At 37.4% G+C, this 15,758-nt stretch overlaps 1 protein-coding gene across 5 annotated transcripts in view; it reads left to right on the forward strand.

The window, feature by feature from the left end:
• The window catches only part of grb10b (growth factor receptor-bound protein 10b), a 127,181-nt gene extending 114,963 nt beyond the window's left edge, over positions 1-12,218 (forward strand). For all 5 annotated transcript variants that reach the window (XM_048152294.1, XM_048152297.1, XM_048152295.1 and 2 more), the window contains exons 11-17: positions 289-387; positions 1,222-1,299; positions 1,722-1,838; positions 5,041-5,107; positions 5,434-5,521; positions 5,624-5,717; positions 7,181-12,218. In XM_048152294.1, the coding sequence (XP_048008251.1) occupies positions 289-387; positions 1,222-1,299; positions 1,722-1,838; positions 5,041-5,107; positions 5,434-5,521; positions 5,624-5,717; positions 7,181-7,327 (690 nt within the window). In that variant the 3' untranslated portion in view covers positions 7,328-12,218. The remainder of the gene's footprint in view (positions 1-288; positions 388-1,221; positions 1,300-1,721; positions 1,839-5,040; positions 5,108-5,433; positions 5,522-5,623; positions 5,718-7,180) is intronic.
• The last annotated feature ends 3,540 nt before the right edge of the window (positions 12,219-15,758 follow it).

Below are 15,758 nucleotides of genomic sequence, written 5' to 3' on the forward strand. Positions count from 1 at the left end.
TCTTGCTGGCAATGCAGGCCTCACTGAGCCATCGGATTTTATCAAAAATATCTTAATTTGTGTTCCGAAGATAAGTCTTACGGGTGTGGAACGACATGAGGGTAAGTAATAAATTACATAATTTTCATTTTTGTGTGAACTAACCCTTCAAAGCATTAAAAAGTAAAATGTTAAACATTTAACACAAATTCAGTGTAGAAAGCTTTGATCATTTGATTCTGTCTAAGGCAGAAAAGCAATTTTTTGGTTAGCAGAGGGGCTAATGTTGTGCATTATGATCATTTTCAGCCTAACAAAGTAAGGAATGAAGTGAAAGAACTGAGGATGTTGTGTGCAGAGGATGAGCAGAGCAGAACATGCTGGATGACGGCCTTCAGACTCTTTAAGGTTGGTAGTGGAATCCCTTTTCACTGGCTGATGAACCTTTGCCTTTTCCCTGGCTGATCTAGAACCTTCACCCTTTCTGTGATGGATCTAGAACCCACACCTGTTCCTTTACTGCTTTAGAACCTGTGCAATTTCCCTGACTGATCTAGAACATCTCAAACCTCCCTGTATTCGTTGTTCATTTGGAACCTGTCTTTTTGTGTGACTGATCTAGAACCTGTACCCTTTCTTTGACTGATCTAGAATCGGCAATCTAGAACCCTCACCCTTTTCCAGACTAATCTAGAACCCACTGCCTTTCCTTCCCTGATCTCTAAAATCTATACCCTTTCATTGGCTTGTCTAGAACCTGCACACTTTCCATTGTTGATCTCAAACCTGAGCCTTTTCCCTTATCTAAAACCCATACGCATTTTTAGGCTGACCTTAACCCACATCCTTTCCCTGACTGATCTAAAAGCTGCACTCTTTCCAGGCTGATCTAGAACCTTCTCCCTTTCCAGGCTGATCTAGAACCTTTCTTTGACTGGTCTAGAGCATGTATAACTTGCGTGCAGTGATGTTCTCTGCATCATACATAGATGCTGTATGTTATTACGTTGTGTGCTGAAAGGAAAAATACAAATTAATTTTAAAATACAGTCATGACAATGTGTACCATACACTTCTACTAATGCTGCTTTCATAAGAGAAAATCTTTGAATTCTTTGCATGTGTAATGATTCATTTTAAATGCAATAAACTGTTCTCCACATTATGTTTTATTTTGATGTTTTATTAAAGAGTATCATTCTTTTCTTCAACTTTTTAACACTTTTTTTTTCTTCCTTATAGTATGGAATTTTACTCTATCAAAATTACAAGATCCCCCAACAGCGAAAAACGTTGCTTTCACACTTCTCAGCGCCTGTGGTAAGACTCTCGCTCCCTTTAACCTACTCCTGCATTCCCTTTCTCTTCATCTCTACCTCACAGATGGAGCGTTAATCACACGTGTCAGTATGTGGGCCATGATGTCACATTATGGAATGATTGTTCAAGTGTTGGCAGTGAAGTTATTATTACAGCTTGTCCTATGGATATTATGCAATTCTGACAATTATAGAACAAATGAACACAGAGATGCAAAACGATTCTGATTTAAAAAAAAATAAAAAATGTGTTAGCGTACAAAACAATCCATCCATGTTTGTTATGCTTAAATGTTTTGATTATTGCATTACTTACTTGTTTATGACATGAAGACTAGGTAATGACCAAGTAATTATCAAAAGGCAACACATCTGTAATATGGCATACAAAGTCATTGTTGCTTCTGATCTTTTTTTTTCCAGAGGAGTGTCTCAGAGAACTCTCTGGTTGCCATGGATTTCTCAGGGAGGATAGGCAGAGTGATTGACAATCCTGTGGAGGCTCAAAGTGCTGCCATGGAGGAGGGACATGCCTGGAGAGTCAGTTCAAATAATCATTTTTGTTGATTATTTAGTTATTTATTTATTTATACACACACTCACCTGCCACTTTATTAGGTACACCTTGCTAGCTCTTCAGAACTGCCTTAATTCTTCATTGCATAGATTCAACAAGGTGCTGGAAACACTCCTCAGAGATTTTGGTCCATGTTGACATCATAGAATCACACAGTTGTTGCAGATTGATCGGCTGCACATCCATGATGCAAATCTTTCATTCCACCACATCCCAAAGGTGCACTATCGTATTGAGATCTGGTGATTGTGTAGGCCATTTGAGTATAGTGAACTCAATGTCATGTTCAAGAAACCAGTTTGAGATGATTTGAGCTTTGTGACATGGCCCGTTATCCTGCTGGAAGTAGCCATCAAAAGGATGGTCATAAAGGGATGGACATGGTCAGCAACAATACTCAGATAGGCTGTGGCATTTATACAATGCTTAATTGGTACTAAGGTGCCCAAAGTGTGCCAAGAAAATATTCCCTACACCATTACACCACCACCAGCAGCCTGAACCGTTGATACAAGGCAGGGTGGATCTATGCTTTTATGTTGTTTACCCCAAATTCTGCCGTCTGAATTGCCATAGCAGAAAATCTAGACTTGTCAGACCAGGCAACATTTTTCCAATCTTCTATTGTCCAATTTTGGTGAGTCCTTGTGAATTATGTCCTCGGTTATCTGTTCTTCGCTAACATGAGTGGCACCCGGTGTTGTCTTCTGCTGCTGTAGCCCATCTGCTTCAAGCTTCGACATGTTGTGTGTTCAGAGATGCTCTTCTGCATACCTTGGTTTTAATGACTGGTTATTTGAGTTACTGTTGTCTTTCTATCAGCTCAAACTACTCTGGGCATTCTCCTCTGACCGCTGGCATCAACAAGGCATTTTCACCCACAGAACTTCTGCTCAGTGGATATTTTCTGTTTTTTTGGAACAGAAGTTTCTGAAATGCTCACACCAGCCATTCTCGCACCAGCAAACATAATACATTTAAAGTCGCTTAAAACACCTTTCTTCCCCATTCTAATGCTCAATTTGAAATTCAGCAGATCGTCTTGACCATTGCTGTGTTCGAAATTGCCCCCTATACCCTCATTCACTATTCCCTACAATAGTCCACTAATACAGTCCATTTGAAGGAGTGAATGAAAACAAGTGAGTAAATTCGGACACTGAGTGCACCGGAAGGGCTTCCGCTTTTGCATAGTTTGTGTTTGCTTTTTAATATTCATTTGAAACTTAGCAAACTGGCAGCTCTGGTAGTAATGAAAAAAAAAAAAAATCTTAATTAAGCAATTTAATAATCAACTAAAAATAAATTGATATGATATTACGCTGTATAGCCACATTGGGAAGTGGATGGATTAAATATTCAGCTGTGGGTGCCATCTTCTGGTCAAACGTGGGATTCATGAATTCATTTTGCATGCGGCGCAACTCTTGCAGTGTATTGTGGGTATACTCTAGCCTTTGAGTGCACATCGGTTGTACACTCATTATTGCGATGAATTGTGGGATTGTATGAGTGCACTCGGTAATGTCCACTATGGTTTTGGACACTACTACAAATGGCTGTCCCCTTAAATAGTGCCCTATTTGAGGGTGTAGAAGGCGATTTCAGACACAGCCCATGTCTACATGCCTAAATGCATTAAGTTGCTGCCATGTGATTGGCTGAAATTAGAAATGTAGAAATTTACATTAACAAGCAGTTGAACAGGTGTACCTAATAAAGTGGCTGGTGAGTGTATGTATGTATATGACATTCTATGGATGGGTGAAAGAAGAGATCATTAATGTATCTAAAGAGTGTTTACCAGTACAACACAGAATAATAAGTAATCAATAAGAAAGAACTGTAAAATTTGTCAATAGCATATTTGAAATACCATTTCAACTTGTAATCAATTACACTGTATAGACAAAAGAATTGGGACACACCTCTTAATTATTGAATTTGGGTGTCACAATCAGACCCATTGCCACAGGTCTGTAAAATCAAGCACCTAGCCAATGCAGATGCATATACACATATTAGTGGAAAAAATGGGTCGTTCTGAAGAGCTCAGTGAATTCAAGCATGGTACTGTGATAGGATGCCACCTTTGCAATAAGTCAGCTCATGAAATTTCATCCTTGCTAGATATTCCATGGTCAACTTTAAGTGGTATTATTGGAAAGTGAACTTGTTTATGAACAGCAGCAACTCAGCCATGTAGGGGAAGACAACGTTATGTCATAAAAGTCACCAATGTTCTGCTGATTCCATAGCTGAAGAGTTCCAAACTTCCACTGGTGTTAATGTCAACACAGAAACTGTGCAGCGGGAGCTTCATGGAATGGGTTTCCATGGCCGAGAATCTGCATGCAAGCCTCACATTACCAAGTACAATGCCAAGTATCGGATGGAGTGGTGTAAAGCACACCACCACTAGACTCTGGAGCAGTGGAAACATGTTCTGTGGAATGACAAATCACACTTCTCTGTTTGGCAGTCTGATGGATGAGTCTGGGATTCGGGAATGCCAGAAGAACGTTACCTGCCTGAGTGCATTGTGCCAACTGTAAAGTTTGGTAGAGAAGTGATAAAGGTATGAGGCTGTTTTTGAGAGGTTGGGCTAGGCCCCTTAGTTCCAGTGGAGGGAGATATTAATGCTTCTGCATACCAAGACATTTTGAACAATGCTATGCTTCTAACTTTGTGGGAAAAGTTTTTGGGAAGGTCCTTTTTTATTCCAGAATGGCAGTGCCCCAGTGCACCTAGCAAGATCCATAAAGACATGGTTGGATGATTTTGGTGTGGAAGAACTTGACTGGCCCGCACAAGGCCCTGATCTCAACCCCATCAAACACCTTTGGGATGAACTGGAATAAAGATTGTGAAGCCAGGCCTTCTCGTCCAACATCAGTGCCTGACCTCACAAATGCTCTGTACTGGATAAACAGGCAATAATTCCCACAGAAACACTCCAAAATCTCGTGGAAAGCCTTCCCAGAAGAGTGAAGGCTGTTTTAGCTGCAAAGGGGGCACCAACTCCATATTAGTATCTATGTTTTTAGAATGCAAATGTCATTACAGTCCCTGTTGATGTGTCTCAATAATTTTGTCCATTTAGTGTAGCATGATGTAGAAATCTTAGAGTTGATTGATTGGTTTTTGTGTCTGTCTTTTTTTCAGAAGAGAAGTCAGCGTATGAATATCCTAGGAAGTCCCAGCCCATTACACCCCTCATCATTAAGTGGAGGTACTTTCTAGAGCATTTTGACATCCTTGCTGAATAAAATAATTAATTTCTTTAATTTAGAAAAAGTAAACATTTGATTGTAAATGAAAGTAAAATTGAAAAACTAAATCTGTAACAAAAAATTAAAATCATTACTATCATACATCGTTTTAATAAGAAAAGAAAATTAATTTATTTAGGTTGTGTAGATGAGATCCTTACAAAATAAGAATGTGAAATTCATGCTTTTGAAGGAAAGATAGCATAAAATGTGCACAGCATTCCATATAGAGAATTGCCCACAATTATTCTTGTCTTAAAGGAATTTTGTATCTCCTCTGATCCAGTTATCCACAGAACTCAGCTGTGGTTTCATGGTCGTATTTCACGAGAGGAGTCCCACAAGATGATCCATCAGCAGGGGAGAGTGGATGGGTACATATCATAGCTCATTAATTATTCTCAAAAACATGCTGGATGCTTCTCTGTTCTATCTATGTCACAGATACTTACACTTAATTGTTTTTTCTGCAACAGAATGTTTCTCTTGAGGGACAGCCAGAGCAATCCTAAGGCGTTTGTACTTACACTGTGTCACCATCAGAAAATCAAACATTTCCAGATTTTACCGGTGAGATTTTATAATTTCTTGTACTCAGAACATGTAGCATATTAACTTTCTGTGCTGATGCACATATAACACTTCTTAAAATATTGTCTAGTATTCCTTGAAACAAAATTAAAATGCATTAGATTTACTGAATACCCCTTTTAACTTGAGAATGAATGTGCCAGGCAAAAAACACAACATCTTCAGAACACAAATTAAGATATTTTTGATGAAATCCGATGGCTCAGTGAGGCCTCTATTGCCTTGCCTGGAAAATCCAATTCGATTTCTAGGGCGGAGCAAATCCGAGCAAACTGGAAGCGGAGTAAACCGATCAGAGAAGGGCGGATATGACGTTAGCAAAGTGACAAGAGAGTCAACAGCGAAAAGTAAATAAATAATGTGTTTTTGGACATTTAAAACTGAATTCACGGCTGAATAGAACAAACTCTCGGGTCTCCAGTGCGCAATCTTTGTTGATATTGAAGGGACTTTCGCCGCACTAGAGTGACGCTGTTTGCGTCACTGAAATAAACGAATCTGATTGCACGGTACGGTTTGGAGTTGACTCGAATCGCGACGGAGGGCGGACTGACCAGACTGATATATCTTGTAGAAGATATATCATTCTGGACTTGCCAGGCAATCTATTGCCAGCAATGTCACCAAACTTCTCAAGATCCAGAAAGGTACTTTAAAACATATTTTAAAACAGTTCATGTGAGTACAGTGGTTCTACCTTTTTATTATAAAGTGACAAGAATTTTTTGTGCTCCAAATAAACCAAAATAACGACTTTTCAACAATATCTAGTGATGGCCGATTTCAAAACACTGCTTCATGAAGCTTAACGAATCAATTGTATCAGTTGTTCGGAGCGCCAAAGTCACAGATTTCAGCAGTTTGGCAGTTTGATAAACGATCCGAATCACTGATTCGAAACAAAAGATTTGTTAAGCTTCAAAGTAGAGTTTTGAAATTGGCCATCACTAGATATTGTTGAAAAGTCATTATTTTGGGGGGTTTTTGGCGCACAAAAAGTATTCTTGTCGCTTTATAATATTAAGGTAGAAGCACTGTACACACATGAACTGTTTTGAGTACCCTTCTGGATCTTGAGAGGTTCAGTGACATTGCTGGCAATAGAGGCCTCAGTGAGCCATCAGATTTTATCAAAAATATCTTAATTTGTGTTCCGTAGATGACGAACTTCAAAAGGTTGTGCCTTTAAACTGTGTTATTAATCAGGTATCTGGCTGTAAACATGTCAGTATGACTGCAATTGACATGCTCAGCAAGAATCTTTTCAAACTGTAGCTCAGCCAGTAGAGAAAACTGACTGCAGAATCCAACAGTTTAGAATATTTTACGTATTTAAATTGCATTAATTGAAATTGCAATCTGACACATTTCAGAATGCATGAAACAGCATCTGCACATATAAAATGTTTGTATAAATTACTAACTAATCGTCCCTTTTCCAGTGTGAAGAAGACGGTCAAATGTTTTTGAGCCTCGACGATGGCGCCACTAAATTCACGGACCTGATCCAGTTGGTGGAGTTCTACACGCTGAACAGAGGAGTTTTGCCTTGCAAACTTAAACACCCTTGCACCACTGTGGCCTTATGACCTCCATATGCCTGATTCCGCCTAAAGACACTAAAACACTTAAGACGGCGTGTGCTGTGGTGTAATGCTGTGCTGCTGGGCTGGAGAAAAGCACACTGCGAGATCCCCTCTCTGTCAAGGAGAGAGAAAATCAAAACGACAAACACAAACAGGAACAGCAAGAAATAAAGGAAATAAAGCTTGTGTGTTAGCTGCTGATGAACCTCTCGGACACCTGCACACTCGACCGTGGCCAGAGCAGGTTCTCAGGACAATCATCCGGAGGGAGTTTTCAGGATCCGCGGTCTGAACTGTGCAGATGCGATAGTGGTTTGGGAAGAGCAGCAGAACACTCTTAAAATCGCATATTTGATTTTATTTTGCACTCATGAACCAGGAACAAACAAGCTATGGCAATTTTTGCTTTCATAAATTAAGCAGGTTTGATTCTACAATGTCCTGTGAGATGTGGACAGCCGATTGGTGGATTCAGTACTGTGAAAAGACTTCTCCGTTAAAATTGTGCTTTCTATCCTTTTCACCTGTAATCATTAGAATATTTAGACATACTGTTTTTTTTTTTATGTGCTCATCGTCTTGAGCACACAACTCTCATTGCATAAATGCATTTGGCCTTTTTTTCATGTTAAACTCTAGTTTAGTTCTTCCCCATCACAAAACATAACCTGCAGCACTCTCTACTGGCCATTCCAAGAAGTAACGTGTCACTCCTTCAAGGAATAGTTAACCTCAGAAAATTAAATTGGGTCATTTACTTACAATACTGTTGTACCAAAACCATATGACTGTCTTTTCCATAAACTATATTTCATAGACAGTTCATAAAGACCACGGCTTTCAGTTTACAAAAAGGACATCATGAAAGTATTAAATGCGACTCATCAAGTCTTTTGAAGCCATATGACAATGTCGTATTCAAGACCAGCTCATTTTGAGTTCAGGCCGAGACTTGAGTAGGTTGAGTATGAGTCAAGACCAAGACCTGAAGAGGGCCGAGTCTGAGTCAAGACCAAGTCCAAATGCTCCCAAGACCAAGATCATGAAAATATGAGTCTGGTCTTGATTTTGACTTTCTTCTCCTCCGGCCAAGCTCGTGTCTAGCCTACTTTCGCTTCCAGAGTAAAGAAATTGTGATAATGATTCTTCAACAAAAAACAAAACAGAAATGAGTTTGTGAAGAAGGACATAAAGGTGAAAGAAATAATGCCCAAATTTAGTTTTTGAGTGAACTATTCCTTTAAACATGAGTAAACATGGCCTGACATCTTCACCACATCCTTTAGGAACGGTGCCTTGATTTTTAAGAGTCTGTCGAGTTCAGAGAAGAATAACCACTAAACCCTCTGCTGGGAACTTCGCCGTAGGTCGCAGTCTATCAGGAGCTAGATCAACAAGCTGGAATCTTTATAACTGCTGTCATCTTTAGTCCTAGCTCCAGTCCGTTTTGTTGTTTCTGTTTTTCTCTCCATGTTTCGAAAGATTGTTTTGAGGACAGCACACTGTGAAGCCTGGGCTAAGAACACCCACAGAACAGCGGGGTTCAAATTTCTAATCTGCCTTGTCCATGGTACAACGGATGTGTAAAAAAACATTTTTCTGTACTTGTGATGCAATGTAAAGAAAGAGCCATGTTTTTAGTATGTACCTATATTGTATTAAACTAGATTGTGAGGGCATAGCCACCATGTCTCCAAGTTCACCCAGAGACCGTTACATAGATAAATGCAAATGACGCAATCATTTTTAAGTATTGCTTCAACAGATTTATTTATTTATCTGGATTTGATTACTTGAAATTTAGTTTCGTTTTTTTCTCAGCGCTGTTCGATAATATTCTTCCACATTTTTTGTGAATTTTTCGGACCTCAATTAACAGGACCCCCTTTCTTGAAACTTTTAACACTAATTCTTCATCAGTATCCCAATCTAGAACACCATTTTCACGGATCGTATGGTAGACATACAGTACACTCTGTTCAGTGGGTTGTATTGTTGTGTTACCTTGCTTTCAATCCAACAGTGCAACCCTTGAACAGAATATTGTACATATATCCCTGACAGCTTTATTTCCATTTACGTTAATTGAACTATGGCGTCTACACAATTAAGGTCTATCCCTAGCAAATTTCCATATTGTTGTGAGTAGTTTTAACTGTCACAAAGTAACATTAATCTTTTTTTCATAGTTCGTAGATGTATTCTAAGACATATATATATAATTCATGTCCATTCAGTTAAGTAAGGTATAATGTACAATCAGCCGGCTTTTATCACAAAAATAATAATAATAATAAAATAAAATAAAAAAATCTCAAAAAGCTGTTCCTGAAACAAAGGGGTTTAATTTGCAATAGTAACTGGCTTACTGTACATTATGCCACTTATTACAAGGTATTACACGGTATCTATAAACTATTTGATTGCATGACATGGAAGAGATTGGCCAATCAGAATCAAGCTACCATGTAATAAGGATATGATATCAGTTTTTGTAAGATCAGATAGTACTTAGATGATTAATGATTTATCCACAGAAATAGACTGCAGGGCTTAAGTCAGCGCTATTTTTATTCACTTGAATGTCTTTCTCAATGTCAGTTAAGTTAATTCAAGCCTTGTTTTAGGTTGAGTGTGTGTCATTGTTGATTTAGCTGCAGTTTGGGTGGGTCTTACGTTCACCAAAAGACACAAGCACATAAATGCATACACACACAAGCTTTGACATTATTGTCTTTATTTTTCAGGGTTTGATAAGTGAAGCTATACAATCAGCCAGCCAAGGACTAAACTAACTTTCAGTTACGAAGCTGATTGGTTAACGTATTCAGCAACCGGTTTCGATGTACTCTATTTCAAGTGTATCAGTATATCAGGATTTTTTTCTGCCTGGTTCAGACAGATGGATGTATTGAGTTGTGACGGTATAGGTATTTTTTTTCTTTTTCTCTGAAATCATTTAAAGTGAAAGCATGATTTTTGGATTTTGCCAGAGAAGGAAGTTGTAGGTTACCTAAAGACTAGTTCACTATATGTTACTGGTGAACTAGGTAGTCTGAGTATCATTAGTGTTTAACTTACCTGTCAATCAGTTAGCCGTTCAGTCTAAAGTGAGCAGAATGTCTGTTCACAATCCAAATAGCTGGGGTATCCTTTCTGTGTTAACACCGTATTACATTACAATCACATTGTCCATACAAATGTTTTTCATTTGCAGCATTGTTTCATTTTTTAAATAGATCATGTAACATGCAGCTCAACAGGACACTATAGTTACACTCCATTTATGTACAACTAACTCAAGTTTGTAGATACCACACTGAATTTTTGGATGCAGAATTTTATTTTTTATTTTTTTCTCCACAAAGGCATATACAATGAAGAAACTTGACTTATTTTAGTGCATTTTTATTATTTGGTTAAGTGTGTAAATATTGAATCTATTCTATTTTATGTTGCTTTGTCATGCTAATTGACCTTACAGAATATGTTATGTTTGCATCGAGCTGACAGGAAACTGGACTTTGAACTCTTTTAGTCATTGAAGGTCATTATTAAGCTAAATTGCTGTTTTAAAAACTCACTTATTCTCACAAATACTCTTATTATGAAAACGCTAACAAATTTATGCCTTGTAGATATTGTAGAAATGTTTCTTTAATATGAATCAAAGATGGAATTTCTTTGCATTTTCCCCAGTGTTGTTGAAAGGAGCTGGTAGCAGCATTTGCGAAATGTGTGATCTGTTGAGAGTTTATCATGAAAGAAATAAATGTCATTTTTATATTTAAAAGAAATGAATGTAACTGGGTTGCTCAGGGTTGAAGTGGAGGCTGTTTAAAAATGGTCCTGTGGACCACCAAGACTTCTCTGTATTTTTCTTTTTATTAAACTAACGGTGTACTTCTTTTTATAGAGTCTTTGACCACATTGTTGTGTTTTTTCTTTTCTCTTTTTTTTCCTTTTTTCTCTCTTGACGAATCTCTGGCCTTCAATATATTCCAGTTTCGTCTGGAATGACTGTAGGATTTGTATCATATAGCTTCCACAGTTTAATTTTTGGGTGAACTATCCCTTTCTTAAAAGGAATAGTTCACCCAAAAATTTGAATTCTGTCATCATTTACTCACCCTCAAATCATTGGACATTCTGCTAGATAACTCTTTTTGTGTTCCATGCAAGAATATGGAATGACACAAAGGTGAATAAATAATGACAGACCTTTAATTTTTGAGCGAACTGTTGTTTTAAAGCATATGTATATCAGGTGCCTCAAAACCCCACGGCCCATCCTCTCTCTCTTCACTAATGTCGACCTGAGAGGGTGTTCTTTCTCAGGTTATGGTTACTGATCGAGGATTTGTGACCATTTGTCACAAGTATAGTTGTGATGAAAGAGGAGGTCCTGCTTTTTATTACAGTGTTCATGTTATTGCATTATACATAAGTAGTCCTTTCTAATGAACAACATGTACTTAATGTGTAATTTTGTGGATCTGATTTTAATTCTTGCTCTTGTCATAGCAACATAGTATAACAAATGTGACGTGTGCACTGTAATGCAAAGCAGAACTTCTGTGACTTCTTCCACTGCATAGTTTATCAGTACCTTTACCCAACAATTGTTTTTTTTTTTTTAAATTCATGCCCATAAATGTAAGTAAAATAGAAATAAATATGGATCTATGTATTTCAGGGAATGAAACAAACAAACAAAAATATGGATAGAAAAAAATGTTTCTTCTTTTCAAATTCTGTACTGATAATGTGTTCTGTTTGGTTCTGTAAATAGCTGAATGGCTTACAAATTCTAACTGTAACCTTTTCAGGTATTTTTGTACAAATAAGGGACTGATATATTCTGTTTAGAATAAAGCATTAATTCATTGCAATATCTCAAGGTGTGTTGATATTATGTTAGGAAGCAAACATAACACACTTACATACATATGAATAAGTCACTAGCACTGGTAATGATCTGATTAGCATTTCAGTGTGTTACACGTGTGTTGTAGGGCTTTGTAAGATGCTTACTTTTAAGGGAACATGTGGATGAGTGGTGAGAGCAGCTTTCCTGTGTACAGCTGTAATATGTTAGATTTTTTCCCCCTGCCAAAACCCCTAAGTAATCTTATAGCAATGATATAGTTTAAAGGGTTAGTTCACCCAAAAATGAAAATGATGTCATTAATGATTCACCCTCATGTCGTTCCAAACCCGTAAGACCTCCGTTCATCTTCGGAACACAGTTTAAGATATTTTAGATTTAGTCCGAGAGCTTTCTGTCCCTCCATTGAAAATGTATGTACGGTATACTGTCCATGTCCAGAAAGGTAATAAAAACATAATCAAAGTAGTCCATGTGACATCAGAGGGTTAGTTAGAATTTTTTGAAGCATCGAAAATACATGTTGGTCCAAAAATAACAATAATTTATTCAGCATTGTCTGGCCGGGTCTGCTGTCAATCCGCGTTCACGACTTAGTTCTTCGTCCGTGTATTTGGGTTCAAATAAATATGGCTGAGCAACAAAATGCAAGTCTTCCTCTGCGTCAAAATCCTTAGACATGTTTGCGAAGGTTGTTTTGTTTACAGCGTGCGTCTCCCTCAGACTGTAAATGAAGCTCAGGCGCACCAGATAACACGTCAGCAGCGTCACTGCGGAGTCGTGAACGCGGATTGACAACAGACCCGGAAGAGAAGACAATGCTGAATAAAGTCGTAGTTTTTGTTACTTTTTGGACCAACATGTATTTTCCATGCTTCAAAAAATTCTAACTAACCCACTGATGTCACATGGACTACTTTGATGATGTTTTTATTACCTTTCTGGACATGGACAGTACATACATTTTCAATGGAGGGACAGAAAGCTCTCGGACTAAATCTAAAATGTCTTAAACTGTGTTCCGAAGATGAACGGAGGTCTTACGGGTTTGGAACGACATGAGGGTGAGTCATTAATGACATAATTTTCATTTTTGGGTGAACTAACCCTTTAAGGTTGCATTGCTTTACTCAGGTTTATGCATAGTATTTCATAGTGTTTACACAGGATGGATGGGTGAAAGTTTAAAAAAATATTTCTTTTTAATCTTGTCAGTATCATTTTGAAGGGTGTGTTGGAGTTTAAAATGTGTATTACAGTAACAAAATTATTTTAATTCTGCTGCATCTCAAAAGTGAACTGTTCAACACATATACACAACAATGAGCAATTCTCATAAAGGTTCTAAACAGAGAGTTGTGATCAGCAGATATTACACTACATTATATACAATAAGACTATATGCTGTATTATTTGTAGAATCACCTGTTACAGTGTGATGCAAGCCATGTTCATGTCCACTAGAGGGCAGACAATCTCATAAACAGTAGGCCATTTCAATCATCCTCACCTGATGGTACAAAGGTTTATTTTTCTCTGTTTCAAATCAACTAAACTAGTTATATACATGTAATGAGTCCCCAGCAATGTGAGATATACATGACTGATGTGTCAATATACAGGATCTACAGAAGACTGATTTTAAATGGAATACCGATAGGCCTGTTTGAGTTTAAAATGTAATTTAAAGTCCCCCTGTAGTCTTGTAATTTAACACCCTGTAATTTATCCCTTAAAACTCATCTTTGATCACCAAAATGACATGTTTAAACATTTTTTTTTTGCTTCATTTAGTATATGCGGACCGATGGATATGCAAATTAGCCACGCCTTCACTCACCGGCTCAGAGATCCACTCGGTCAACTTTACTGTAGTAAACGCTGCACAATTGCACGTGGAAATACTGGTTTAATTCAGCCATATATGTTTAAACCAGAAACTGATTCAGAAGAAGAGAAAGAGTGAATTATACAGGGTCGTCTACAAAGTCGAAGTATCAAATGGAATGGTAATGTGTTTTATGTGTTGCTTTTTAATATATCTGACACATAACGGTAATTAATATGATTAGCCTTTTGCTTGACTACGTTATCAAACAGCTAATAATGTGTTGCTAATGTTAGACAAACCATGCTTCCGTTCACCATCTCAGTCTGCTTTCTAAAAATCAGTATCCTTAGAAATGCTTTGAACAATTTAGAACGTCAGTGGAGAAAGGAATATAGTTCATCATAACATCGTAATATAACATAATTCGCATAATAAGTTTTTCACTGTTTCAGAGCATATTTAATGATATGCTAATGCCCACCCGCACGTTGACGTGATTGGTTACAAGGTAGTTTGAGACCAGTTGAGACCATTTCAAAATGTTTTTGAGACTGTCTTTGCCTCACTGCAGTTTTAAGGAGAAAATACTTAGCAATGGTGTTGACGTATGAATTTGCACATGATTTGTCTTAAAGCATATTAAAAACGCCACATAAACATATAAACAACATTAAAAACATGATTTTCACTAAAGGGGCTCTTTAAAAATTTAAACCAACAGTTTGGGTTTGTCAATATTTGACCCAAACATGGGTTGAAACTATACCCAGCAATTTTTAGAGTGTAGTATGGAGTAAAACAAACAAATAAACAAACAAATAATCATTTGTTGTACTAATTGAGTTGTTCCATGAATATTCAGTTAAAAAATAAATAAATAAAATAAAACATTTTTATCACCAAACACTTTGGAACTACAAACCATCTTTTAGAAGAAAAAGTTGATGAAGAAAACTGTTCATAATTAGTTTTGGCAGAGAGTTTTGGCAGACATGCAATTAGCTCGGTTTCATCGCTAAAGGTTTTATTTTTATATTACGGTTTTATTGACCACATACATCGATTAATTGGTGGCTAGACCTGATAGACGTCTTTAATATATGGCTTTTGTCGATAGCTTTTCGAATAGCCTGCTTCTGTTCTATAGACTTTGGTTCCAGTGCTAATTCACTCAAGATGTGAGAGGGAAACCTGTGATCTAATGCAGATCTAATGACTAACTTTACAAGAAAACACATTTATTCCATCATACAATATATTATTGGCATATTGTTGAGTCATTTCAATGTGAAATGGCTGTAATCTGAACAGAGGCGCTTCAGATGCCCCTAATAACTGCAAACTAACAGTTCCATAAAATATTAATATCTAAGACCAGAATAATCTCTATGAGATCTTACATGTGATCTGGTATGTTAACCTTTTTTTTTTTATTCAATTGCTATATGTTAATATTGTGATAAAGTGATTAATTAGAGTGATATAATGGTCCGCACTGCACATCACAGAGGGGGGTTGCATTTTTTATGTAGACTTGTATTGGTCTGTATATCTATAATTGTGGAAGTGTTTGTGGAAAGTGAACAGGTTCTCATTAACTCTATATGAATCAGCTCCTTTTGCCCTGCCTGTGTGCGCTGCTTTGAATGAAAGCCTCGTTCTGATTGGCCGTCTGAACGGTGGCAGGGCTGATAAACCCCCAGGCTTCCCTGCTG

Source organism: Megalobrama amblycephala, linkage group LG13, assembly GCF_018812025.1.
Source record: "Megalobrama amblycephala isolate DHTTF-2021 linkage group LG13, ASM1881202v1, whole genome shotgun sequence".
Lineage (NCBI taxonomy): Eukaryota > Metazoa > Chordata > Actinopteri > Cypriniformes > Xenocyprididae > Megalobrama > Megalobrama amblycephala.